At 60.4% G+C, this 21,247-nt stretch overlaps 2 protein-coding genes across 2 annotated transcripts in view; both read left to right on the plus strand.

The window, feature by feature from the left end:
- LOC136787080 (kinesin-like protein KIF22) overlaps positions 1–19,603 on the plus strand; it is a 41,422-nt gene extending 21,819 nt beyond the window's left edge. The window contains exon 6 of the mRNA XM_066984205.1: positions 19,343–19,603. Within this exon, the coding sequence (XP_066840306.1) occupies positions 19,343–19,603 (261 nt within the window). The remainder of the gene's footprint in view (positions 1–19,342) is intronic.
- Positions 1–21,247, plus strand: part of LOC136787245 (ceramide synthase-like) — a 573,680-nt gene that overhangs the window by 30,752 nt on the left and 521,681 nt on the right. The gene's annotated exons all lie outside the window — the stretch shown is intronic.

Below are 21,247 nucleotides of genomic sequence, written 5' to 3' on the forward strand. Positions count from 1 at the left end.
ATAACCCACCCAAAATGCCCATATGCCCCCCAATGCCCATTTCCCCCCGTAACCCCCATATCCCCCCCATAATGCCCCATGTCTGTCCCCAAATCCCCATTTCCCCCACACATCCCCCTCATATTTCCCCCTGAACCCCCCATTTTCTCCCCCAAATCCCCATATCTTCCCCCCAAAACCCCATAACCACTCTGTTTCCCCCCAACCCCCCCATATCCTCCCCAGCCCCCCCACATTGCCCCCTCAAACCCCCATACTCCCCTGTCCCCCCCAAATCCCCCCAAACCTCCTATATCCCACAAAAATCTTCCCAGACCCCCCATATCCCCCCTAAATCCCCCCAAATCGCCCCCATATTCCCCCCGAACCCCCCATATCTGCCCCCCATACTCCCCCATATCTGCCCCCAAACCCCTCATACCCCCTATAACCCACCCAATATGCCCATACCCCCCCAATGCCCATTTCCCCCCCGTAACCCCCCATATCCCCCCCATAATGCCCCATATCTGCCCCCAAATCCCCATTTCCCCACATCCCCCCCCAAATCCTCCTATATCCCACCCATATCCACCACATACCCCCCCAAACCCCCACATCCCTCCATATCTCCCCCCAATATCCCCCCCAAATCCCCATATCCTCCCCCAAAATCCACAGGACGCACCATACGGCCCCATATCTGCCCCCAAACCCCTCTTCCCCCCCCCCCAAATCCCCCCCAAATCCCCCCCAAAATTTCCCAAAACCCCCACAACCCTCTCAAACCCATTTCCCCCTACATCCCCTCCAAAATTCCCCCGTACCCCCAAATCCCCATATCCACCCCCGATGCCAATTTCCCCCCCGTAACCCCCCCCAAAATCCCCATATCCTCCCCCAAAATCCTCATACCCCCCCCATACAGTCCCATAGTTCCCCCAAAGCCCCCCCAAATTACCCCCAACCCTCCCCATATCCTCCCCAGCCCCCACAGTCTGCCCTCAAACCCCCATACTCCCCCTTATGTCCCCCCCAAATCCCCACAAACCTCCTATATCCCCCCAAAATCTTCCCAAATCCCCCCGTATCTGCCCCACATACGGCCCCATATCTGCCCCCAAACCCCTCATACCCCCCATTTCCCCCATAACCCACCCAAAGTACCCATATGCCCCCAATGCCCATTTCCCCCGGAACCCCCCATATCCCCCCATAATGCCCCATATCTGCCCCCAAATTCCCATTTCCCCCACATCCCCCCCCAAATCCTCCTATATGCCACCCATATCCACCACATACCCCCCCCAAAATCCCCATATCCTCCCCCAAAATCCCCATACCCCCGATACGGTCCCTTATCTGCCCCCAAACCCCTCATACCCCCTCCCAAATCCCATATCCCTCCCCAAAATCCCCCTTTCCTTCCCACATCCCTCCATATCTCCCCCCAATATCCCCCCAAATCCCCATATCCTCCCCCAAAATCCCCATGACCCCTCATACGGCCCCTTATCTGCCCCCAAACCGTCATACCCCCCCCCCAAATCCCCATATCCCTCCCCAAAATCCCCCTATACCCCCCTGAAATCCCCCGTATAGCCCCCACATCCCCGCACCAAACCCCATACCCCCACATCCCCCCCAAATCCCCATATGCCCCCCATACGGCCCCCATATCCCTCCCCAAAATCCCAATTTCCCCCCATCCCCCACAAAATCCCCATATCATCCCCCAAACCCCATATCCCCCCCATAACCCTCCAACCCCCATATCTCCCCCCAAATCCCAGTATCCCTCCCAATGCCCATTTCCTCCCCATATCCTCCGCCAAAATCCCCATACCCCCCATAATGCCCCATATCTGCCCCCAAGTCCCCATTTCCCCCGCACAGCCCCCCCATATTTCCCCCTGAACCCCCATTTTCCCCCCCAAATCCCCATATCTTCCCCCCAAAACCCCCATTACCCCCCCATGCTCCCCATATCCCCCATACGGCCCCATATCTGCCCCCAAACCCCTCATACCCCCCCAAATTCCCCCATTTCCCCCCATAACCCACCCAAAATGCCCATATGCCCCCCCAATGCCCATTTGCCCCCCGTAGCCCCTCATATCCCCCCATATCTGCCCCCAAACCCCCATATCCCCCCAAAATTGCTCAAAACCCCCAAATCCCATTTCCCCCTACATCCCCCCCAAAAATGCCCCCAAAATCGCCGTATGCTCCCCCCATGCCCATTCCCGCACCATAACAACCCCATATGCCCCCCAGAATCCCCCAAACCCCTCATACCCTCCCAAATCCTCATATCCCCCCCCCGATGCCAATTTCTCCCCCATAACCCCCCCCCAAAATCCCCATACCCCCCCATATAGCCCCATATCTGCTCCCAAACCCCCCAAAATCCCGATATCCCTCCCCCAAAATCCCCATACCCCCAAATATCCCTCCCCAAATCTGCATATCTCCCCCAAATCCCCATATGCCCCCCAATGCCCATTTCCCCCCCGTAACCGCCCCATATCTCCCCCCAGAATCGTCCAAAACCCCCATATTCCCCCCACATCCACCCCCAAACCCGCATATCCCCCCCAGCCCCGATACCCCCCCATATCCCCTCCCAAATCCCCACATCCCCCCACAAACCCCCCATACTTCCCCCAAATCCCCCCCCATGCCTCCCCATATCTCCCCCCCAAAAAAACCCATATCCCCCTCAAATCCCCCCATATCCCCCCAGCCCTCATACTCCCCCCATATCCCCTCAAATCCCCCCCATAGCCCCCCAGTATCCTCCCTCGAATCCCCAACCCCCCATATCCCACCCCCAATGCCCATTTCCTCCCCAGATCCCCCCAAATCCTCCCCAAAAAATTCCCAGATACCCCCAATGCCCCTATAACCCCCCATAATCCCCCACCCCCCCATATCCCTCCGCATATCGTCCCCAATGCCAATTTCCCCCGTGACCCCCCCAAAATCCCCATAACCTCCCCAAAATGCCCATACCCCCCCATACGTCTCCATATCCATCCCCAAACCCCCTCTACTCCCGCCAACCCCCCAAATCCCCCTATATCCCCCCAAATCTCCCCCAAATCCTCATATGCCCCCCATACGGCCCCCATATCCCTCCCCAAAATCCCGATTATCTCCCCCAAATGCTCTCCAGACCCCCAAATCCCCCCATACACCCCCAAACCCCCCATACTCCCCCCATACGTCCTCCAAATCCCCGCAAACCCCCAAATCCACCCTATACCCCCCCCAAAAAACCATATCCCCCCCAGATCCCCCCCATACCCCGCCATATCTGCCCCCACACCCCTCTTCAGCCCCCACATATTCCCCCCCCCAAATCCCCATACCCCTCCCCAAATCCCCAATGCCCCCAATGCCCCTCCTCGTAACCCCCCCATACACCCCCATATTCCCCCCCCCAAACCCTCATTTCCCCCTGGAGCCCCCCCCTTTACACCCCCATACCCCCCCCAGAATCCCCCAAAACCCCCATACCACCCCCTAAAATCCCCGAATGCCCATTTTCCCCCTGTAACCCCCCATACCCCCCCAAATCCCCCCTATACACCCCCAACCTCCCATATCCCCCCCATCCCCCCCAAAAATCCCCCACATGCCCCCCATATCCCCCCCAATGCCAATTTGCCCCATGTAAGCCCCCCAAAAATCCCCCATATCCTCCTCCCAAATCCCCATACCTCCCCCAAACCCCTCATTTCCCCCCCCAAATCCCCCAATATCCCCCACCAAACCCCCAAAATCCCCCAGTGCCCCCCCAAATCGTATCCAGTTTCTCTTCTATTCCCCCCCCAAATCCCCATAACCACTCTGTTTCCCCCCAAAGCCCCCCCCCCCATATCCCTCCCTAGCCCGCCCACATTGCCCCCTCAAACCCCCATACTCCCCCTGTCCCCCCCCAAATCCCCCCCAAACCTCCTATATCCCCCCAAAATCTTCCCAGACCCCCCATATCCCCCCTAAATCCCCCCCAAATCGCCCCCATATTCCCCCCATACTCCCCCATATCTGCCCCCATACTCCCCCATATATGCCCCCAAATCCCCCCATTTCCCCCCATAACCCACCCAATATGCCCATATGCCCCCCAATGCCCATTTCCCCCCGTAACCCCCCATATCCCCCCCATAATGCCCCATATCTGCCCCCAAATCCCCATTTCCCCCCCACATCCCCCCCCCAAATCCTCCTATATCCCACCCATATCCACCACATACCCCCCCAAACCCCCACATCCCTCCATATCTCCCCCAATATCCCCCCAAATCCCCATATCCTCCCCCAAAATCCCCATGACCCCTCATACGGCCCCTTATCTGCCCCCAAACCGTCATACCCCCCCCAAATCCCCATATCCCTCCCCAAAATCCCCCTATACCCCCCTGAAATCCCCCGTATAGCCCCCACATCCCCGCACCAAACCCCATACCCCCACATCCCCCCAAATCCCCATATGCCCCCCATACGGCCCCCATATCCCTCCCCAAAATCCCACCCCCCCCCCCCCATCCCCCACAAAATCCCCATATCATCCCCCAAACCCCATATCCCCCCCATAACCCTCCAACCCCCCCATATCTCCCCCCAAATCCCAGTATCCCTCCCAATGCCCATTTCCTCCCCATATCCTCCGCCAAAATCCCCATACCCCCCCATAATGCCCCATATCTGCCCCCAAGTCCCCATTACCCCCGCACAGCCCCCCCATATTTCCCCCTGAACCCCCCATTTTCCCCCCCAAATCCCCATATCTTCCCCCAAAACCCCCATTACCCCCCCATGCTCCCCATATCCCCATACGGCCCCATATCTGCCCCCAAACCCCTCATACCCCCCCAAATTCCCCCATTTCCCCCCATAACCACACCCAAAATGCCCATATGCCCCCCCAATGCCCATTTGCCCCCGTAGCCCCCTCATATCCCCCCCATATCTGCCCCCAAACCCCCATATCCCCCCAAAATTGCTCAAAACCCCCAAATCCCATTTCCCCCTACATCCCCCCCAAAATCCCCCCAAAATCGCCGTATGCTCCCCCCATGCCCATTCCCGCACCATAACAACCCCATATGCCCCCCCAGAATCCCCCAAACCCCCCATACCCCCACAAATCCTCATATCCCCCCGATGCCAATTTCATCCCCATACCCCCCCCCCATATAGCCCCATATCTGCTCCCAAATCCCCATATCCCTCCCCAAAATCCCCAAATCTGCCCCAAACCCCCCCCCAAAATCCCGATATCCTCCCCCAAAATCCCCATACCCCCACATATCCCTCCCCAAATCTGCATATCTCCCCCAAATCCCCATATGCCCCCCAATGCCCATTTCCCCCCGTAACCGCCCCATATCTCCCCCCCAGAATCGCCCAAAACCCCCATATTCCCCCCACATCCACCCCCAAACCCGCATATCCCCCCCAGCCCCCATACCCCCCCTATATCCCCTCCCAAATCCCCACATCCCCCCCACAAACCCCCCATACTTCTCCCCCAAATCCCCCCACGCCTCCCCATATCTCCCCCCAAAAATACCCATATCCCCCCCAAATCCCCCATACCCCTCAAATCCCCAACCCCCCCATATCCCACCCCCAATGCCCATTTCCTCCCCAGATCCCCCCAAATCCTCCCCAAAAATTCCCAGATACCCCCAATGCCCCTATAACCCCCCATAATCCCCCACCCCCATATCCCTCCCCATATCCCCCCCGATGCCAATTTCCCCCCGTGACCCCCCCAAAATCCCCATAACCTCCCCCAAAATGCCCATACCACCCCCCATACGTCTCCATATCCATCCCCAAACCCCCTCTACTCCCGCCAACCCCCCCAAATCCCCCCTATATCCCCCCAAATCTCCCCCAAATCCTCATATGCCCCCCATACGGCCCCCATATCCCTCCCCAAAATCCCGATTATCCCCCCATATGCTCTCCAGACCCCCAAATCCCCCCATACACCCCCCCAAACCCCCATACTCCCCCCATACGTCCTCCAAATCCCCGCAAACTCCCCAAATCCACCCTATACCCCCCCCAATAAAACCATATCCCCCCCAGATCCCCCCATACCCCGCCATATCTGCCCCCACACCCCTCTTCACCCCCCCCATATTCCCCCCCCAAATCCCCATACCCCTCCCCAAATCCCCAATGCCCATTTTCCCCCTGTAACCCCCCATACCCCCCCCAAATCCCCCTATACACCCCCAACCTCCCATATCCCCCCCCTGTATCCCCACCAAGGCCCCCTATCCCCCCCAAAAATCCCCCACATGCCCCCATATCCCCCCCAATGCCAATTTGCCCCATGTAAGCCCCCCAGAATCCCCATATCCTTCCCCCAAATCTCCATCCCCCCCATATGGCCCCGTATCCCTCCCCAGATCCCCATTTCCCCCCATATCCTCCCCCTAAATCCCCATATCTTCCCCCCAAAACCTCCATTACCCCCCCATAACCCACCCAAAATGCCCATATGCCCCCCCAATGCCCATTTCCCCCCGTAACCCCCCATATCCCCCCCCATAATGCCCCATGTCTGTCCCCAAATCCCCATTTCCCCCACACATCCCCCTCATATTTCCCCCCTGAACCCCCCATTTTCTCCCCAAATCCCCATATCTTCCCCCAAAACCCCATAACCACTCTGTTTCCCCCCCAACCCCCCCATATCCTCCCCAGCCCCCCCACATTGCCCCCTCAAACCCCCATACTCCCCCCCTGTCCCCCCCAAATCCCCCCAAACCTCCTATATCCCACAAAAATCTTCCCAGACCCCCCATATCCCCCCTAAATCCCCCCCAAATCGCCCCCATATTCCCCCCCGAACCCCCCATATCTGCCCCCCATACTCCCCCATATCTGCCCCCAAACCCCTCATACCCCCTATAACCCACCCAATATGCCCATACCCCCCCAATGCCCATTTCCCCCCGTAACCCCCCATATCCCCCCCATAATGCCCCATATCTGCCCCCAAATCCCCATTTCCCCCCACATCCCCCCCCAAATCCTCCTATATCCCACCCATATCCACCACATACCCCCCCCCAAACCCCCACATCCCTCCATATCTCCCCCCAATATCCCCCCCCCAAATCCCCATATCCTCCCCAAAATCCACAGGACGCACCATACGGCCCCATATCTGCCCCCCAAACCCCTCTCTTCCCCCCCCAAATCCCCCCCCAAATCCCCCCCCCAAAATTTCCCAAACCCCCACAACCCTCTCAAACCCATTTCCCCCCTACATCCCCCTCCAAAATTCCCCCGTACCCCCCAAATCCCCATATCCACACCCCCCGATGCCAATTTCCCCCCCGTAACCCCCCCCCCAAAATCCCCATATCCTCCCCAAAATCCTCATACCCCCCCCATACAGTCCCATAGTTCCCCCAAAGCCCCCCCCAAATTACCCCCAACCCCCCATATCCTCCCCCCAGCCCCCCACAGTCTGCCCTCAAACCCCCATACTCCCCCTTATGTCCCCCCCCAAATCCCCACAAACCTCCTATATCCCCCCAAAATCTTCCCCAAATCCCCCCCGTATCTGCCCCACATACGGCCCCGTATCTGCCCCACATACGGCCCCATATCTGCCCCCAAACCCCTCATACCCCCCATTTCCCCCCCATAACCCACCCAAAGTACCCATATGCCCCCCCCAATGCCCATTTCCCCCGGAACCCCCATATCCCCCCCCATAATGCCCCATATCTGCCCCCAAATTCCCATTTCCCCCCCACATCCCCCCCCCAAATCCTCCTATATGCCACCCATATCCACCACATACCCCCCCCCAAAATCCCCATATCCTCCCCCCAAAATCCCATACCCCCGATACGGTCCCTTATCTGCCCCCAAACCCCTCATACCCCCCTCCCCAAATCACATATCCCTCCCCAAAATCCCCCTTTCCTTCCCACATCCCTCCATATCTCCCCAATATCCCCCAAATCCCCATATCCTCCCCCAAAATCCCCATGACCCTCATACGGCCCCTTATCTGCCCCCAAACCGTCATACCCCCCCAAATCCCCATATCCCTCCCCAAAATCCCCCTATACCCCCCTGAAATCCCCCGTATAGCCCCCACATCCCCGCACCAAACCCCATACCCCCACATCCCCCCCCAAATCCCCATATGCCCCCCATACGGCCCCCCATATCCCTCCCCAAAATCCCAATTTCCCCATCCCCCACAAAATCCCCATATCATCCCCCAAACCCCATATCCCCCCCATAACCCTCCAACCCCCCATATCTCCCCCAAATCCCAGTATCCCTCCCAATGCCCATTTCCTCCCCATATCCTCCGCCAAAATCCCCCATACCCCCCCCATAATGCCCCATATCTGCCCCCAAGTCCCCATTTCCCCCGCACAGCCCCCCCATATTTCCCCCTGAACCCCCCATTTTCCCCCCCAAATCCCCATATCTTCCCCCCAAAACCCCCATTACCCCCATGCTCCCCATATCCCCCATACGGCCCCATATCTGCCCCCAAACCCCTCATACCCCCCCCAAATTCCCCCATTTCCCCCCATAACCCACCCAAAATGCCCATATGCCCCCCCAATGCCCATTTGCCCCCCGTAGCCCCTCATATCCCCCCCATATCTGCCCCCAAACCCCCATATCCCCCCAAAATTGCTCAAAACCCCCAAATCCCATTTCCCCCTACATCCCCCCCAAAATGCCCCCAAAATCGCCGTATGCTCCCCCCATGCCCATTCCCGCACCATAACAACCCCATATGCCCCCCAGAATCCCCCAAACCCCTCATACCCTCCCAAATCCTCATATCCCCCCCGATGCCAATTTCTCCCCCATAACCCCCCCAAAATCCCCATACCCCCCCATATAGCCCCATATCTGCTCCCAACCCCCCCCCAAAATCCCGATATCCTCCCCCAAAATCCCCATACCCCCAAATATCCCTCCCCAAATCTGCATATCTCCCCCAAATCCCCATATGCCCCCCAATGCCCATTTCCCCCCCGTAACCGCCCCATATCTCCCCCAGAATCGTCCAAAACCCCCATATTCCCCCCACATCCACCCCCAAACCCGCATATCCCCCCAGCCCCCATACCCCCATATCCCCTCCCAAATCCCCACATCCCCCCACAAACCCCCCATACTTCCCCCAAATCCCCCCCATGCCTCCCCATATCTCCCCCCCCAAAAAACCCATATCCCCCTCAAATCCCCCCATATCCCCCCCAGCCCTCATACTCCCCCCATATCCCCTCAAATCCCCCCCCATAGCCCCCCAGTATCCTCCCTCGAATCCCCAACCCCCCCATATCCCACCCCCAATGCCCATTTCCTCCCCCAGATCCCCCCAAATCCTCCCCAAAAATTCCCAGATACCCCCAATGCCCCTATAACCCCCATAATCCCCCACCCCCCCATATCCCTCCGCATATCGTCCCCAATGCCAATTTCCCCCCGTGACCCCCCCAAAATCCCCATAACCTCCCCCAAAATGCCCATACCCCCCCATACGTCTCCATATCCATCCCCAAACCCCTCTACTCCCGCCAACCCCCCCAAATCCCCCCTATATCCCCCCAAATCTCCCCCAAATCCTCATATGCCCCCCATACGGCCCCCATATCCCTCCCCAAAATCCCGATTATCTCCCCCAAATGCTCTCCAGACCCCCAAATCCCCCCATACACCCCCCCCAAACCCCCCATACTCCCCCATACGTCCTCCAAATCCCCGCAAACCCCCCAAATCCACCCTATACCCCCCCCCAAAAAAACCATATCCCCCCCAGATCCCCCCATACCCCGCCATATCTGCCCCCACACCCCTCTTCAGCCCCCACATATTCCCCCCCAAATCCCCATACCCCTCCCCAAATCCCCAATGCCCCCAATGCCCCTCCTCGTAACCCCCATACACCCCCATATTCCCCCCCAAACCCTCATTTCCCCCCTGGAGCCCCCCCTTACACCCCCATACCCCCCCCAGAATCCCCCCAAACCCCCATACCACCCCCTAAAATCCCCGAATGCCCATTTTCCCCCTGTAACCCCCCATACCCCCCAAATCCCCCCTATACACCCCCAACCTCCCATATCCCCCCCATCCCCCCAAAAATCCCCCACATGCCCCCATATCCCCCCCAATGCCAATTTGCCCCATGTAAGCCCCCCAAAAATCCCCCATATCCTCCTCCCAAATCCCCATACCTCCCCCAAACCCCTCATATCCCCCCAAATCCCCCAATATCCCCCACCAAACCCCCAAAATCCCCCAGTGCCCCCCCAAATCGTATCCAGTTTCCTTCATATTCCCCCCAAATCCCCATAACCACTCTGTTTCCCCCCAAAGCCCCCCCCCATATCCTCCCTAGCCCGCCCACATTGCCCCCTCAAACCCCCATACTCCCTGTCCCCCCAAATCCCCCCCAAACCTCCTATATCCCCCCCAAAATCTTCCCAGACCCCCCCATATCCCCCCCTAAATCCCCCCAAATCGCCCCCATATTCCCCCCCCCATACTCCCCCATATCTGCCCCCATACTCCCCATATATGCCCCCAAATCCCCCCATTTCCCCCCCATAACCCACCCAAATGCCCATATGCCCCCCAATGCCCATTTCCCCCCGTAACCCCCCATATCCCCCCCCCATAATGCCCCATATCTGCCCCCAAATCCCCATTTCCCCCCACATCCCCCCAAATCCTCCTATATCCCACCCATATCCACCACATACCCCCCAAACCCCCACATCCCTCCATATCTCCCCCCAATATCCCCCCAAATCCCCATATCCTCCCCCAAAATCCCCATGACCCCTCATACGGCCCCTTATCTGCCCCCAAACCGTCATACCCCCCCAAATCCCCATATCCCTCCCCAAAATCCCCCTATACCCCCCTGAAATCCCCCGTATAGCCCCCACATCCCCGCACCAAACCCCATACCCCCACATCCCCCCCAAATCCCCATATGCCCCCCATACGGCCCCCATATCCCTCCCCAAAATCCCAATTTCCCCCCATCCCCCACAAAATCCCCATATCATCCCCCCAAACCCCATATCCCCCCCCATAACCCTCCAACCCCCCATATCTCCCCCCAAATCCCAGTATCCCTCCCAATGCCCATTTCCTCCCCATATCCTCCGCCAAAATCCCCATACCCCCCCATAATGCCCCATATCTGCCCCCAAGTCCCCATTACCCCCGCACAGCCCCCCCATATTTCCCCCTGAACCCCCCATTTTCCCCCCCAAATCCCCATATCTTCCCCCAAAACCCCCATTACCCCCCCATGCTCCCCATATCCCCCCCATACGGCCCCCATATCTGCCCCCAAACCCCTCATACCCCCCCCCCCCAAATTCCCCCATTTCCCCCCATAACCCACCCAAAATGCCCATATGCCCCCCAATGCCCATTTGCCCCCCGTAGCCCCTCATATCCCCCATATCTGCCCCCAAACCCCCATATCCCCCCAAAATTGCCCAAAACCCCCAAATCCCATTTCCCCCTACATCCCCCCCAAAATCCCCCCAAAATCGCCGTATGCTCCCCCCATGCCCATTCCCGCACCATAACAACCCCATATCCCCCCCCAGAATCCCCCAAACCCCCCATACCCCCACAAATCCTCATATCCCCCCCGATGCCAATTTCTCATCCCCATACCCCCCCCATATAGCCCCACATCTGCTCCCAAATCCCCATATCCCTCCCCAAAATCCCCAAATCTCCCCAAACCCCCCCCCCCAAAATCCCGATATCCTCCCCCAAAATCCCCATACCCCCACATATCCCTCCCCAAATCTGCATATCTCCCCCAAATCCCCATATGCCCCCCAATGCCCATTTCCCCCCGTAACCGCCCCATATCTCCCCCCCCCCCCAGAATCGCCCAAAACCCCCATATTCCCCCCACATCCACCCCCAAACCCGCATATCCCCCCCAGCCCCCATACCCCCCTATATCCCCTCCCAAATCCCCACATCCCCCCACAAACCCCCCATACTTCCCCCAAATCCCCCCCACGCCTCCCCATATCTCCCCCCAAAAATACCCATATCCCCCTCAAATCCCCCATACTCCCTCAAATCCCCAACCCCCCCCATATCCCACCCCCAATGCCCATTTCCTCCCCAGATCCCCCCAAATCCTCCCCAAAAATTCCCAGATACCCCCAATGCCCCTATAACCCCCCATAATCCCCCACCCCCCATATCCCTCCCCATATCCCCCCCGATGCCAATTTCCCCCCCCGTGATCCCCCAAAAATCCCCATAACCTCCCCCGAAATCCCCATACGTCTCCATATCCATCCCCAAACCCCCTCTACTCCCGCCAACCCCCCCCAAATCCCCCCCTATATCCCCCCCAAATCTCCCCCAAATCCTCATATGCCCCCCATACGGCCCCCATATCCCTCCCCAAAATCCCGATTATCTCCCCCAAATGCTCTCCAGACCCCCAAATCCCCCCATACACCCCCCCCAAACCCCCCATACTCCCCCCATACGTCCTCCAAATCCCCGCAAACTCCCCAAATCCACCCTATACCCCCCCAATAAAACCATATCCCCCCCCAGATCCCCCCATACCCCGCCATATCTGCCCCCACACCCCTCTTCACCCCCCCCCCATATTCCCCCCCAAATCCCCATACCCCTCCCCAAATCCCCAATGCCCATTTTCCCCCTGTAACCCCCCATACCCCCCAAATCCCCCCTATACACCCCCAACCTCCCATATCCCCCCTGTATCCCCACCAAGGCCCCCTATCCCCCCCAAAAATCCCCCACATGCCCCCATATCCCCCCCAATGCCAATTTGCCCCATGTAAGCCCCCCCAGAATCCCCATATCCTTCCCCCAAATCTCCATCCCCCCCATATGGCCCCGTATCCCTCCCCAGATCCCCATTTCCCCCCCCATATCCTCCCCCTAAATCCCCATATCTCCCCCCAAAACCTCCATTACCCCCCCATAACCCACCCAAAATGCCCATATGCCCCCCCAATGCCCATTTCCCCCCCCGTAACCCCCATATCCCCCCCATAATGCCCCATGTCTGTCCCCAAATCCCCATTTCCCCCGCACATCCCCCCCCTCATATTTCCCCCCCCCCGAACCCCCCATTTTCTCCCCCAAATCCCCATATCTTCCCCCCAAAACCCCATAACCACTCTGTTTCCCCCCAACCCCCCCATATCCTCCCCAGCCCCCCCACATTGCCCCCTCAAACCCCCATACTCCCCCCTGTCCCCCCCAAATCCCCCCAAACCTCCTATATCCCACAAAAATCTTCCCAGACCCCCCATATCCCCCCTAAATCCCCCCCCAAATCGCCCCCATATTCCCCCCGAACCCCATATCTGCCCCCAAACCCCTCATACCCCCCTATAACCCACCCAATATGCCCATACCCCCCAATGCCCATTTCCCCCGTAACCCCCCATATCCCCCCCATAATGCCCCATATCTGCCCCCAAATCCCCATTTCCCCCCCCCATATCTACCCCCCAAACCCCCACATCCCTCCATATCTCCCCCCAATATCCCCCCCAAATCCCCATATCCTCCCCCAAAATCCACAGGACGCACCATACGGCCCCATATCTGCCCCCAAACCCCTCTTCCCAAATCTCATACTCCCCCATATCTGCCCCCAAACCCCTCATACCCCCCAACCCACCCAATATGCCCATATGCCCCCCCAATGCCCATTTCCCCCCCGTAACCCCCCATATCCCCCCCCATAATGCCCCATATCTGCCCCCAAATCCCCATTTCCCCCCCACATCCCCCCCCAAATCCTCCTATATCCCACCCATATCCACCACATACCCCCCCCCAAACCCCCACATCCCTCCATATCTCCCCCCAATATCCCCCCCAAATCCCCATATCCTCCCCCAAAATCCACAGGACGCACCATACGGCCCCATATCTGCCCCCCAAACCCCTCTTCCCCCCCCAAATCCCCCCAAATCCCCCCCAAAATTTCCCAAAACCCCCACAACCCTCTCAAACCCATTTCCCCCTACATCCCCCTCCAAAATTCCCCCGTACCCCCAAATCCCCATATCCACCCCCCGATGCCACCCCCCCCCCCCCCGTAACCCCCCCCCCCAAAATCCCCATATCCTCCCCCAAAATCCTCATACCCCCCCATACAGTCCCATAGTTCCCCCAAAGCCCCCCCCAAATTACCCCCAACCCTCCCCATATCCTCCCCAGCCCCCCCACAGTCTGCCCTCAAACCCCCATACTCCCCCTTATGTCCCCCCCAAATCCCCACAAACCTCCTATATCCCCCCAAAATCTTCCCAAATCCCCCCGTATCTGCCCCACATACGGCCCCATATCTGCCCCCAAACCCCTCATACCCCCCATTTCCCCCCCCATAACCCACCCAAAGTACCCATATGCCCCCCAATGCCCATTTCCCCCCCGTAACCCCCCATATCCCCCCCATAATGCCCCATATCTGCCCCCAAATTCCCATTTCCCCCCACATCCCCCCCCAAATCCTCCTATATGCCACCCATATCCACCACATACCCCCCCCCCAAAATCCCCATATCCTCCCCCAAAATCCCCATACCCCCGATACGGTCCCTTATCTGCCCCCAAACCCCTCATACCCCCTCCCAAATCCCATATCCCTCCCCAAAATCCCCCTTTCCTTCCCACATCCCTCCATATCTCCCCCCAATATCCCCCCCAAATCCCCATATCCTCCCCCAAAATCCTCATGACCCCTCATACGGCCCCTTATCTGCCCCCAAACCGTCATACCCCCCCAAATCCCCATATCCCTCCCCAAAATCCCCCCTATACCCCCCTGAAATCCCCCCGTATAGCCCCCACATCCCCGCACCAAACCCCATACCCCCACATCCCCCCCAAATCCCCATATGCCCCCCATACGGCCCCCATATCCCTCCCCAAAATCCCAATTTCCCCCCATCCCCCACAAAATCCCCATATCATCCCCCAAACCCCATATCCCCCCCCATAACCCTCCAACCCCCCCATATCTCCCCCCAAATCCCAGTATCCCTCCCAATGCCCATTTCCTCCCCATATCCTCCGCCAAAATCCCCATACCCCCCCATAATGCCCCATATCTGCCCCCAAGTCCCCATTTCCCCCGCACAGCCCCCCATATTTCCCCCTGAACCCCCCATTTTCCCCCCAAATCCCCATATCTTCCCCCCAAAACCCCCATTACCCCCCCATGCTCCCCATATCCCCCCCATACGGCCCCATATCTGCCCCCAAACCCCTCATACCCCCCCCAAATTCCCCCATTTCCCCCCCCCATAACCCACCCAAAATGCCCATATGCCCCCCCAATGCCCATTTGCCCCCCGTAGCCCCTCATATCCCCCCCATATCTGCCCCCAAACCCCCATATCCCCCCCAAAATTGCTCAAAACCCCCAAATCCCATTTCCCCCTACATCCCCCCCAAAATGCCCCCAAAATCGCCGTATGCTCCCCCCATGCCCATTCCCGCACCATAACAACCCCATATGCCCCCCCAGAATCCCCCAAACCCCTCATACCCTCCCAAATCCTCATATCCCCCCCGATGCCAATTTCTCCCCCATAACCCCCCCCATAAATCCCCATACCCCCCCCATATAGCCCCATATCTGCTCCCAAACCCCCCCCAAAATCCCGATATCCTCCCCCAAAATCCCCATACCCCCAAATATCCCTCCCCAAATCTGCATATCTCCCCCAAATCCCCATATGCCCCCCAATGCCCATTTCCCCCCCCCGTAACCGCCCCCCATATCTCCCCCCCAGAATCGTCCAAAACCCCCATATTCCCCCCACATCCACCCCCAAACCCGCATATCCCCCCCAGCCCCCATACCCCCCCATATCCCCTCCCAAATCCCCACATCCCCCCACAAACCCCCATACTTCCCCCCCAAATCCCCCCCATGCCTCCCCATATCTCCCCCCCAAAAAAAACCCATATCCCCCTCAAATCCCCCCATATCCCCCCAGCCCTCATACTCCCCCCATATCCCCTCAAATCTCCCCCCATAGCCCCCCAGTATCCTCCCTCGAATCCCCAACCCCCCCATATCCCACCCCCAATGCCCATTTCCTCCCCAGATCCCCCCCAAATCCTCCCCAAAAATTCCCAGATACCCCCAATGCCCCTATAACCCCCCATAATCCCCCACCCCCCCATATCCCTCCGCATATCGTCCCCAATGCCACCCCCCCGTGACCCCCCCCCAAAATCCCCATAACCTCCCCCAAAATGCCCATACCCCCCCATACGTCTCCATATCCATCCCCAAACCCCCTATACTCCTCCCATACATCCCCCAAATCCCCCCCAACCCCCCCCCCCCAAATCCACCCTATATCTCCCCAACCTCCCCAAACCCCACATATACCCCCCCCCCCCATAGGCCCCCAAATCCCCCCCCCAGAATCCCCCAAAACCCCCATACTCCCCCCAAAATCCCCCCAATGCCCATTTCCCCCCGTACCCCACGTACCCCCCCCAAACCTCCTATACACCCCCAACCTCCCATATGCCCCCCCAAATCCCCCCTGAGCCCCCCAAGACCCCCCTATCCCCCCCCAGTGCCAATTTACCCCATGTAACCCCCCAAAAATCCCCATATCCCTCCTCCCAAATCCCCATGCACCCCCCATGCGGCCTCATATCCCCCCAAACCCCTCATATCCCCCCAAACCCCTCATATCCCCCACCAAACCCCTATATCCGCCCAAGTGACCCATAAATCGCACCCAGTTTCCCCCATATTCCCCCCCAAATCCCCATAACCACTCTGCCCCCCAACCCCCCATATCCTCCCCCACCACATTGCCCCCTCAAACCCCCATACTCCCCCCTGTCCCCCCCAAATCCCCCCAAACCTCCTATATCCCACAAAAATCTTCCCAGACCCCCCATATCCCCCCTAATCCCCCCCCAAATTGCCCCATATTCCCCCCCCCAAAGCCCCCATATCGCCCCCCATATGGCCCCATATCTGCCCCCCATACTCCCCCCATCTGCCCCCAAATCCCCCAATCCCCCCCCATAACCCACCCAAAATGCCCATATGCCCCCAATGCCCATTTCCTGATTTCCCCCCATATTGCCCCATATCTGCCCCCAAATCCCCATTTCCCCCACATCCCCCCCCCAAATCCTCCTATATCCCACCCATATCCACCACATACCCCCCAAACCCCACATCCCTCCATATCTCCCCCCAATATCCCCCCCCAACCCCGTATCTGCCCCCAAAATCCACATGACGCCCATACGGCCCCATATCTGCCCCCAAACCCCTCTTCCCCCCCCCAAATCCCCCTCAAAATTGCCCAAACCCCCATAACCCTCTCAAACCCATTTCCCCCTACATCCCCCCCCCAAATTCCCACATAACCCCCCAACCCCATATCCACCCCCCGATGCCAATTTGCCCCATGTAAGCCCCCCAAAAATCCCCATATCTGCCCCCAAACCCCTCATACCCCCCCATACAGCCCCATATCTGCCCCCAAACCCCTCATACCCCCCCATTTTCCCCCCATAATCCACCCAAAATACCCGTATGTCCCCCCACCCCCCATTTCCCCCTATAAACCCCCATATCCTCCCCATAATGCCCCATATCTGCCCCCAAATCCCCATTTCCCCCGCACATTCCCCTCATATTTCCCCCCTGAACCCCCCATTTTCTCCCCCCCCAAATCCCCATATCTTCCCCCCAAAACCCCATAACCACTCTGTTTCCCCCCCCCAACCCCCCCATATCCTCCCCAGCCCCCCCACATTGCCCCCTCAAACCCCCATACTCCCCCCCTGTCCCCCCCAAATCCCCCCAAACCTCCTATATCCCACAAAATCTTCCCAGACCCCCCATATCCCCCCTAAATCCCCCAAATCGCCCCCATATTCCCCCTGAACCCCCCATATCTGCCCCCCATACTCCCCCCATATCTGCCCCCAAATCCCCCATTTCCCCCCCCATAACCCACCCATATGCCCCCCAATGCCCATTTCCCCCCCGTAACCCCCCATATCCCCCCCCATAATGCCCCATATCTGCCCCCAAATCCCCATTTCCCCCCCCACACCCCCCCCCAAATCCTCCTATATCCCACCCATATCCACCACATCCCTTCATATCCCCCCCCCAAATCCCCCCCCAAAATTGCCCAAAACCCCCATAACCCTCTCAAACCCATTCCCCCTACATCCCCCCAAAATTCCCCCATACCCCCTCAAATCCCCATATCCACCCTCCGATGCCAATTTCCCCCGTAACCCACCCAAAAACCCCATATCCTCCCCCAAAATCCTCATACCCCCCATACAGCCCCATACTTCCCCCAAAGACCCCCCAAATTACCCCCAACCCCCCGATATCCTCCCCAGCCCCCCCACAGTACGCCCTCAAACCCCCATACTCCCCCTTATGTCCCCCCCAAATCCCCGCAAACCTCCTATATCCCCCCAAAATCTTCCCCAAATCCCCCCGAAACTGCCCCCATACGGCCCCATATCTGCCCCCCCCCATACCCCCATATCTCCCCCATACTCCCCATATCCCCCCCATACGGCCCCATATCTGCCCCCAAACCCCCATACCCCCCCCCCAAATCCCCCATTTCCCCCCCATAACCCACCCAAAATGCCCATATGCCCCCCCAATGCCCATTTCCCCCCGTAACCCCCCCATATCCCCCCCATAATGCCCCATATCTGCCCCCAAATCCCCATTTCCCCCACCCCCCCCCCCCCCCCCAAATCCTCCTATATCCCACCTATATTCCCCCCAAACCCCCACATCCCTCCATATCTCCTCCCAATATCCCCCCCAAATCCCCATATCCTCCCCAAAATCCCCATACCCCCCATATGGCCCCTTATCTGCCCCCAAACCGTCATACCCCCCCCAAATCCCCATATCCCTCCCCAAAATCCCCCTTTCCTCCCTGTAACTGCCCCATATCTCCCCCCAGAATCGCCCAAGACCCCCAAATCCTCCCCCAAAACCCCCAAATCCCCATATACCTCCCCCAAATTCCCCCCATACCCCCCCCAAATCCCCCGTATAGCCCCCACATCCCCGCACCAAACCCCATACCCCCACATCCCCCCCCAAATCCCCATTTCCCCCTATAGCTCCCCCAGACCCCCACATCCCCCTCAAATCCCCATACCCCCCCATACGGCCCCAAATCCCCCCCATATCCCCCCTGAATCCCCCCAAATCCTTCCATACTCCCCCCCAGCCCCCCTCACCCCCCTCTCCCCCCAGATCCGCGACCTCCTGTGCCTGGGGGCCCCCCCCCGCGCATCCTCCAGGCCTCGGGGGCCCCCCCGAGGTGCGGGGCCTCACCCGCCTCCCCTGGGCCCCCCCCCGGCCCCCGCCCTCCTGGCGGCCTCGCTGGGCGCCCGCCGCCGCGCCGCCCCCACCCTCCTCAACGCCTCGTCCAGCCGGGGCCACCTGGTGCTGTGGGTGCGCTGCGACCCCCCGGGACCCCCCGGCACCCGGGGGTGCCCCCCCCCCCCACCTTGACCTTGGCCGACCCTGGCGGGGCTGGAAGACCCCCGGCGCAGCGGGGCTGGGGGGGTTCGCCTGCGCGAGGGGGGGCCACCAACGCCTCGCTGGGGGTGCTGCGGAGGGTGCTGGGGGCGCTGCGGCGGGGGCGCCCCTCCGCGAGAGCCGCCTCACCCCGCCTGCCTGGGGGGCGCCGCGCCCCCGGCCCCCCCCCCTCCCTGCTCCTCCCTCCTCGCCCTCTGCCCCCGCCCCCCGGGGCGCCCCCAGGCCCGCCGAGCCCTCAGCTTTGCCCGGGGGTGCGCTGGGTGCCCCCCCCCCGTGGGGGATGAGGGGCGGGGTGAGTTATTGGGGGGGGGGGGGGGTTGGGGTTATGGGGGTGTTGGTGTTGGGGGTGGTATCATGGGGATGGGGGTGTCCCGGGGGGGGGGGGGGGTTGGAGCTATGGGGAGGGATGAGGGGGCATCAAGGGGGTGGGGGGGTAACTGGGAGGGTTGGGGGAGCTTTGGGGAGGGGTGGGAGAGTGTTATGGGGGGGTTGGGGGCTGTGGGGGGGGTTGGGGGACAGGGGAGGGGGTGGGGGGTTTGGGGGGAGGGGGGTTGGGGGCTCTGGGAGGGGTGGGGGCCACTGGGGGGTTGGGGGCCTGTAGGGAGGGGTGGGGGGCACTGGGGGGCTGGGGGACCTGGGGGAGGGTATCAAGGGGGTGGGAGGGCACTGGGGGGGTCTGGAGGGGTGTGGGGGGCTCTGGGGAGGGGTGGAGGGGAGCTGGGGGGCTATGGGGGAGTTTGGGGGGGCTATGGGAAGGTATTGGGGAGGTTTGGGGGGCTATGGGGACGGGTGGGGAAAGCTTGGGGGGGCTCTGGGAGGGACTGGGGGAGCTGGGGGATTTTGGGGGAGCTTTGGGGAGGGGTGGGGGGCACTGGGGGGTTTGTGGGGTTATGGGGAGGGATGGGGGCACTGGGGACGTGGGGGAGGGGTGAGGGGGACACACGAGGAGGAAGGGGGGAGCATGGGACATGGGGGGGCACTGGGGGGATGTGGGACGGGGGGGATGCAGGGGGCTATTTGGCACCCCCTGACCCCCCCCCTCCCCCCCCAGATGCCACCGTTGCCAGCGACGCCCGGAGCCCAGGTAGGGATTTGGGGACATTGGGGGGGGGGCGGTGGACAAGGGGGTGGCACGGGCCCCCTGTGACCCCCTCTTCCCTGTCCCCCCCCCCCCCACAGGTCCCCCACGCCCCCCCCGGAGGACCGGGCCCTGCAGCGCTGGCTGGAGGACGCTGAGAACACGCTTGCAGGTGACACGGGGAGGGGACAGGGGGACACGGGGCGGGGGGTGACACCACCAGCACCCCACCGGGGGGCACCCATGGGTGCTCACCCCCTCCCCCCACAGAGGCTGAAGAAGCGGCGCCCACCCCCCTCCCCTCCTCCTCCGCCTCCTCCTCCTCTGGGTACGGTGGTCCCCCAAAGTGTCCCCTCCCCCCCAAAGTGTCCCCCCCCCCCCCCAAAGTGTCCCCCCCGTCCCCAAATGTCCCCCCCCTTGATGCTTTGTCCCACAGGCGCCCCCTCCCCCGGCCTCCCTGGTGGTGCTGCGGCGGCGGCAGAAGGTGGGTCCCTGGGTGGGGGGGTGTGACACACGTGGGGGGTCCATTTGTGCCCCCC

Source organism: Anser cygnoides, chromosome 28 (assembly GCF_040182565.1).
Source record: "Anser cygnoides isolate HZ-2024a breed goose chromosome 28, Taihu_goose_T2T_genome, whole genome shotgun sequence".
Taxonomy (NCBI): Eukaryota; Metazoa; Chordata; class Aves; order Anseriformes; family Anatidae; genus Anser; species Anser cygnoides.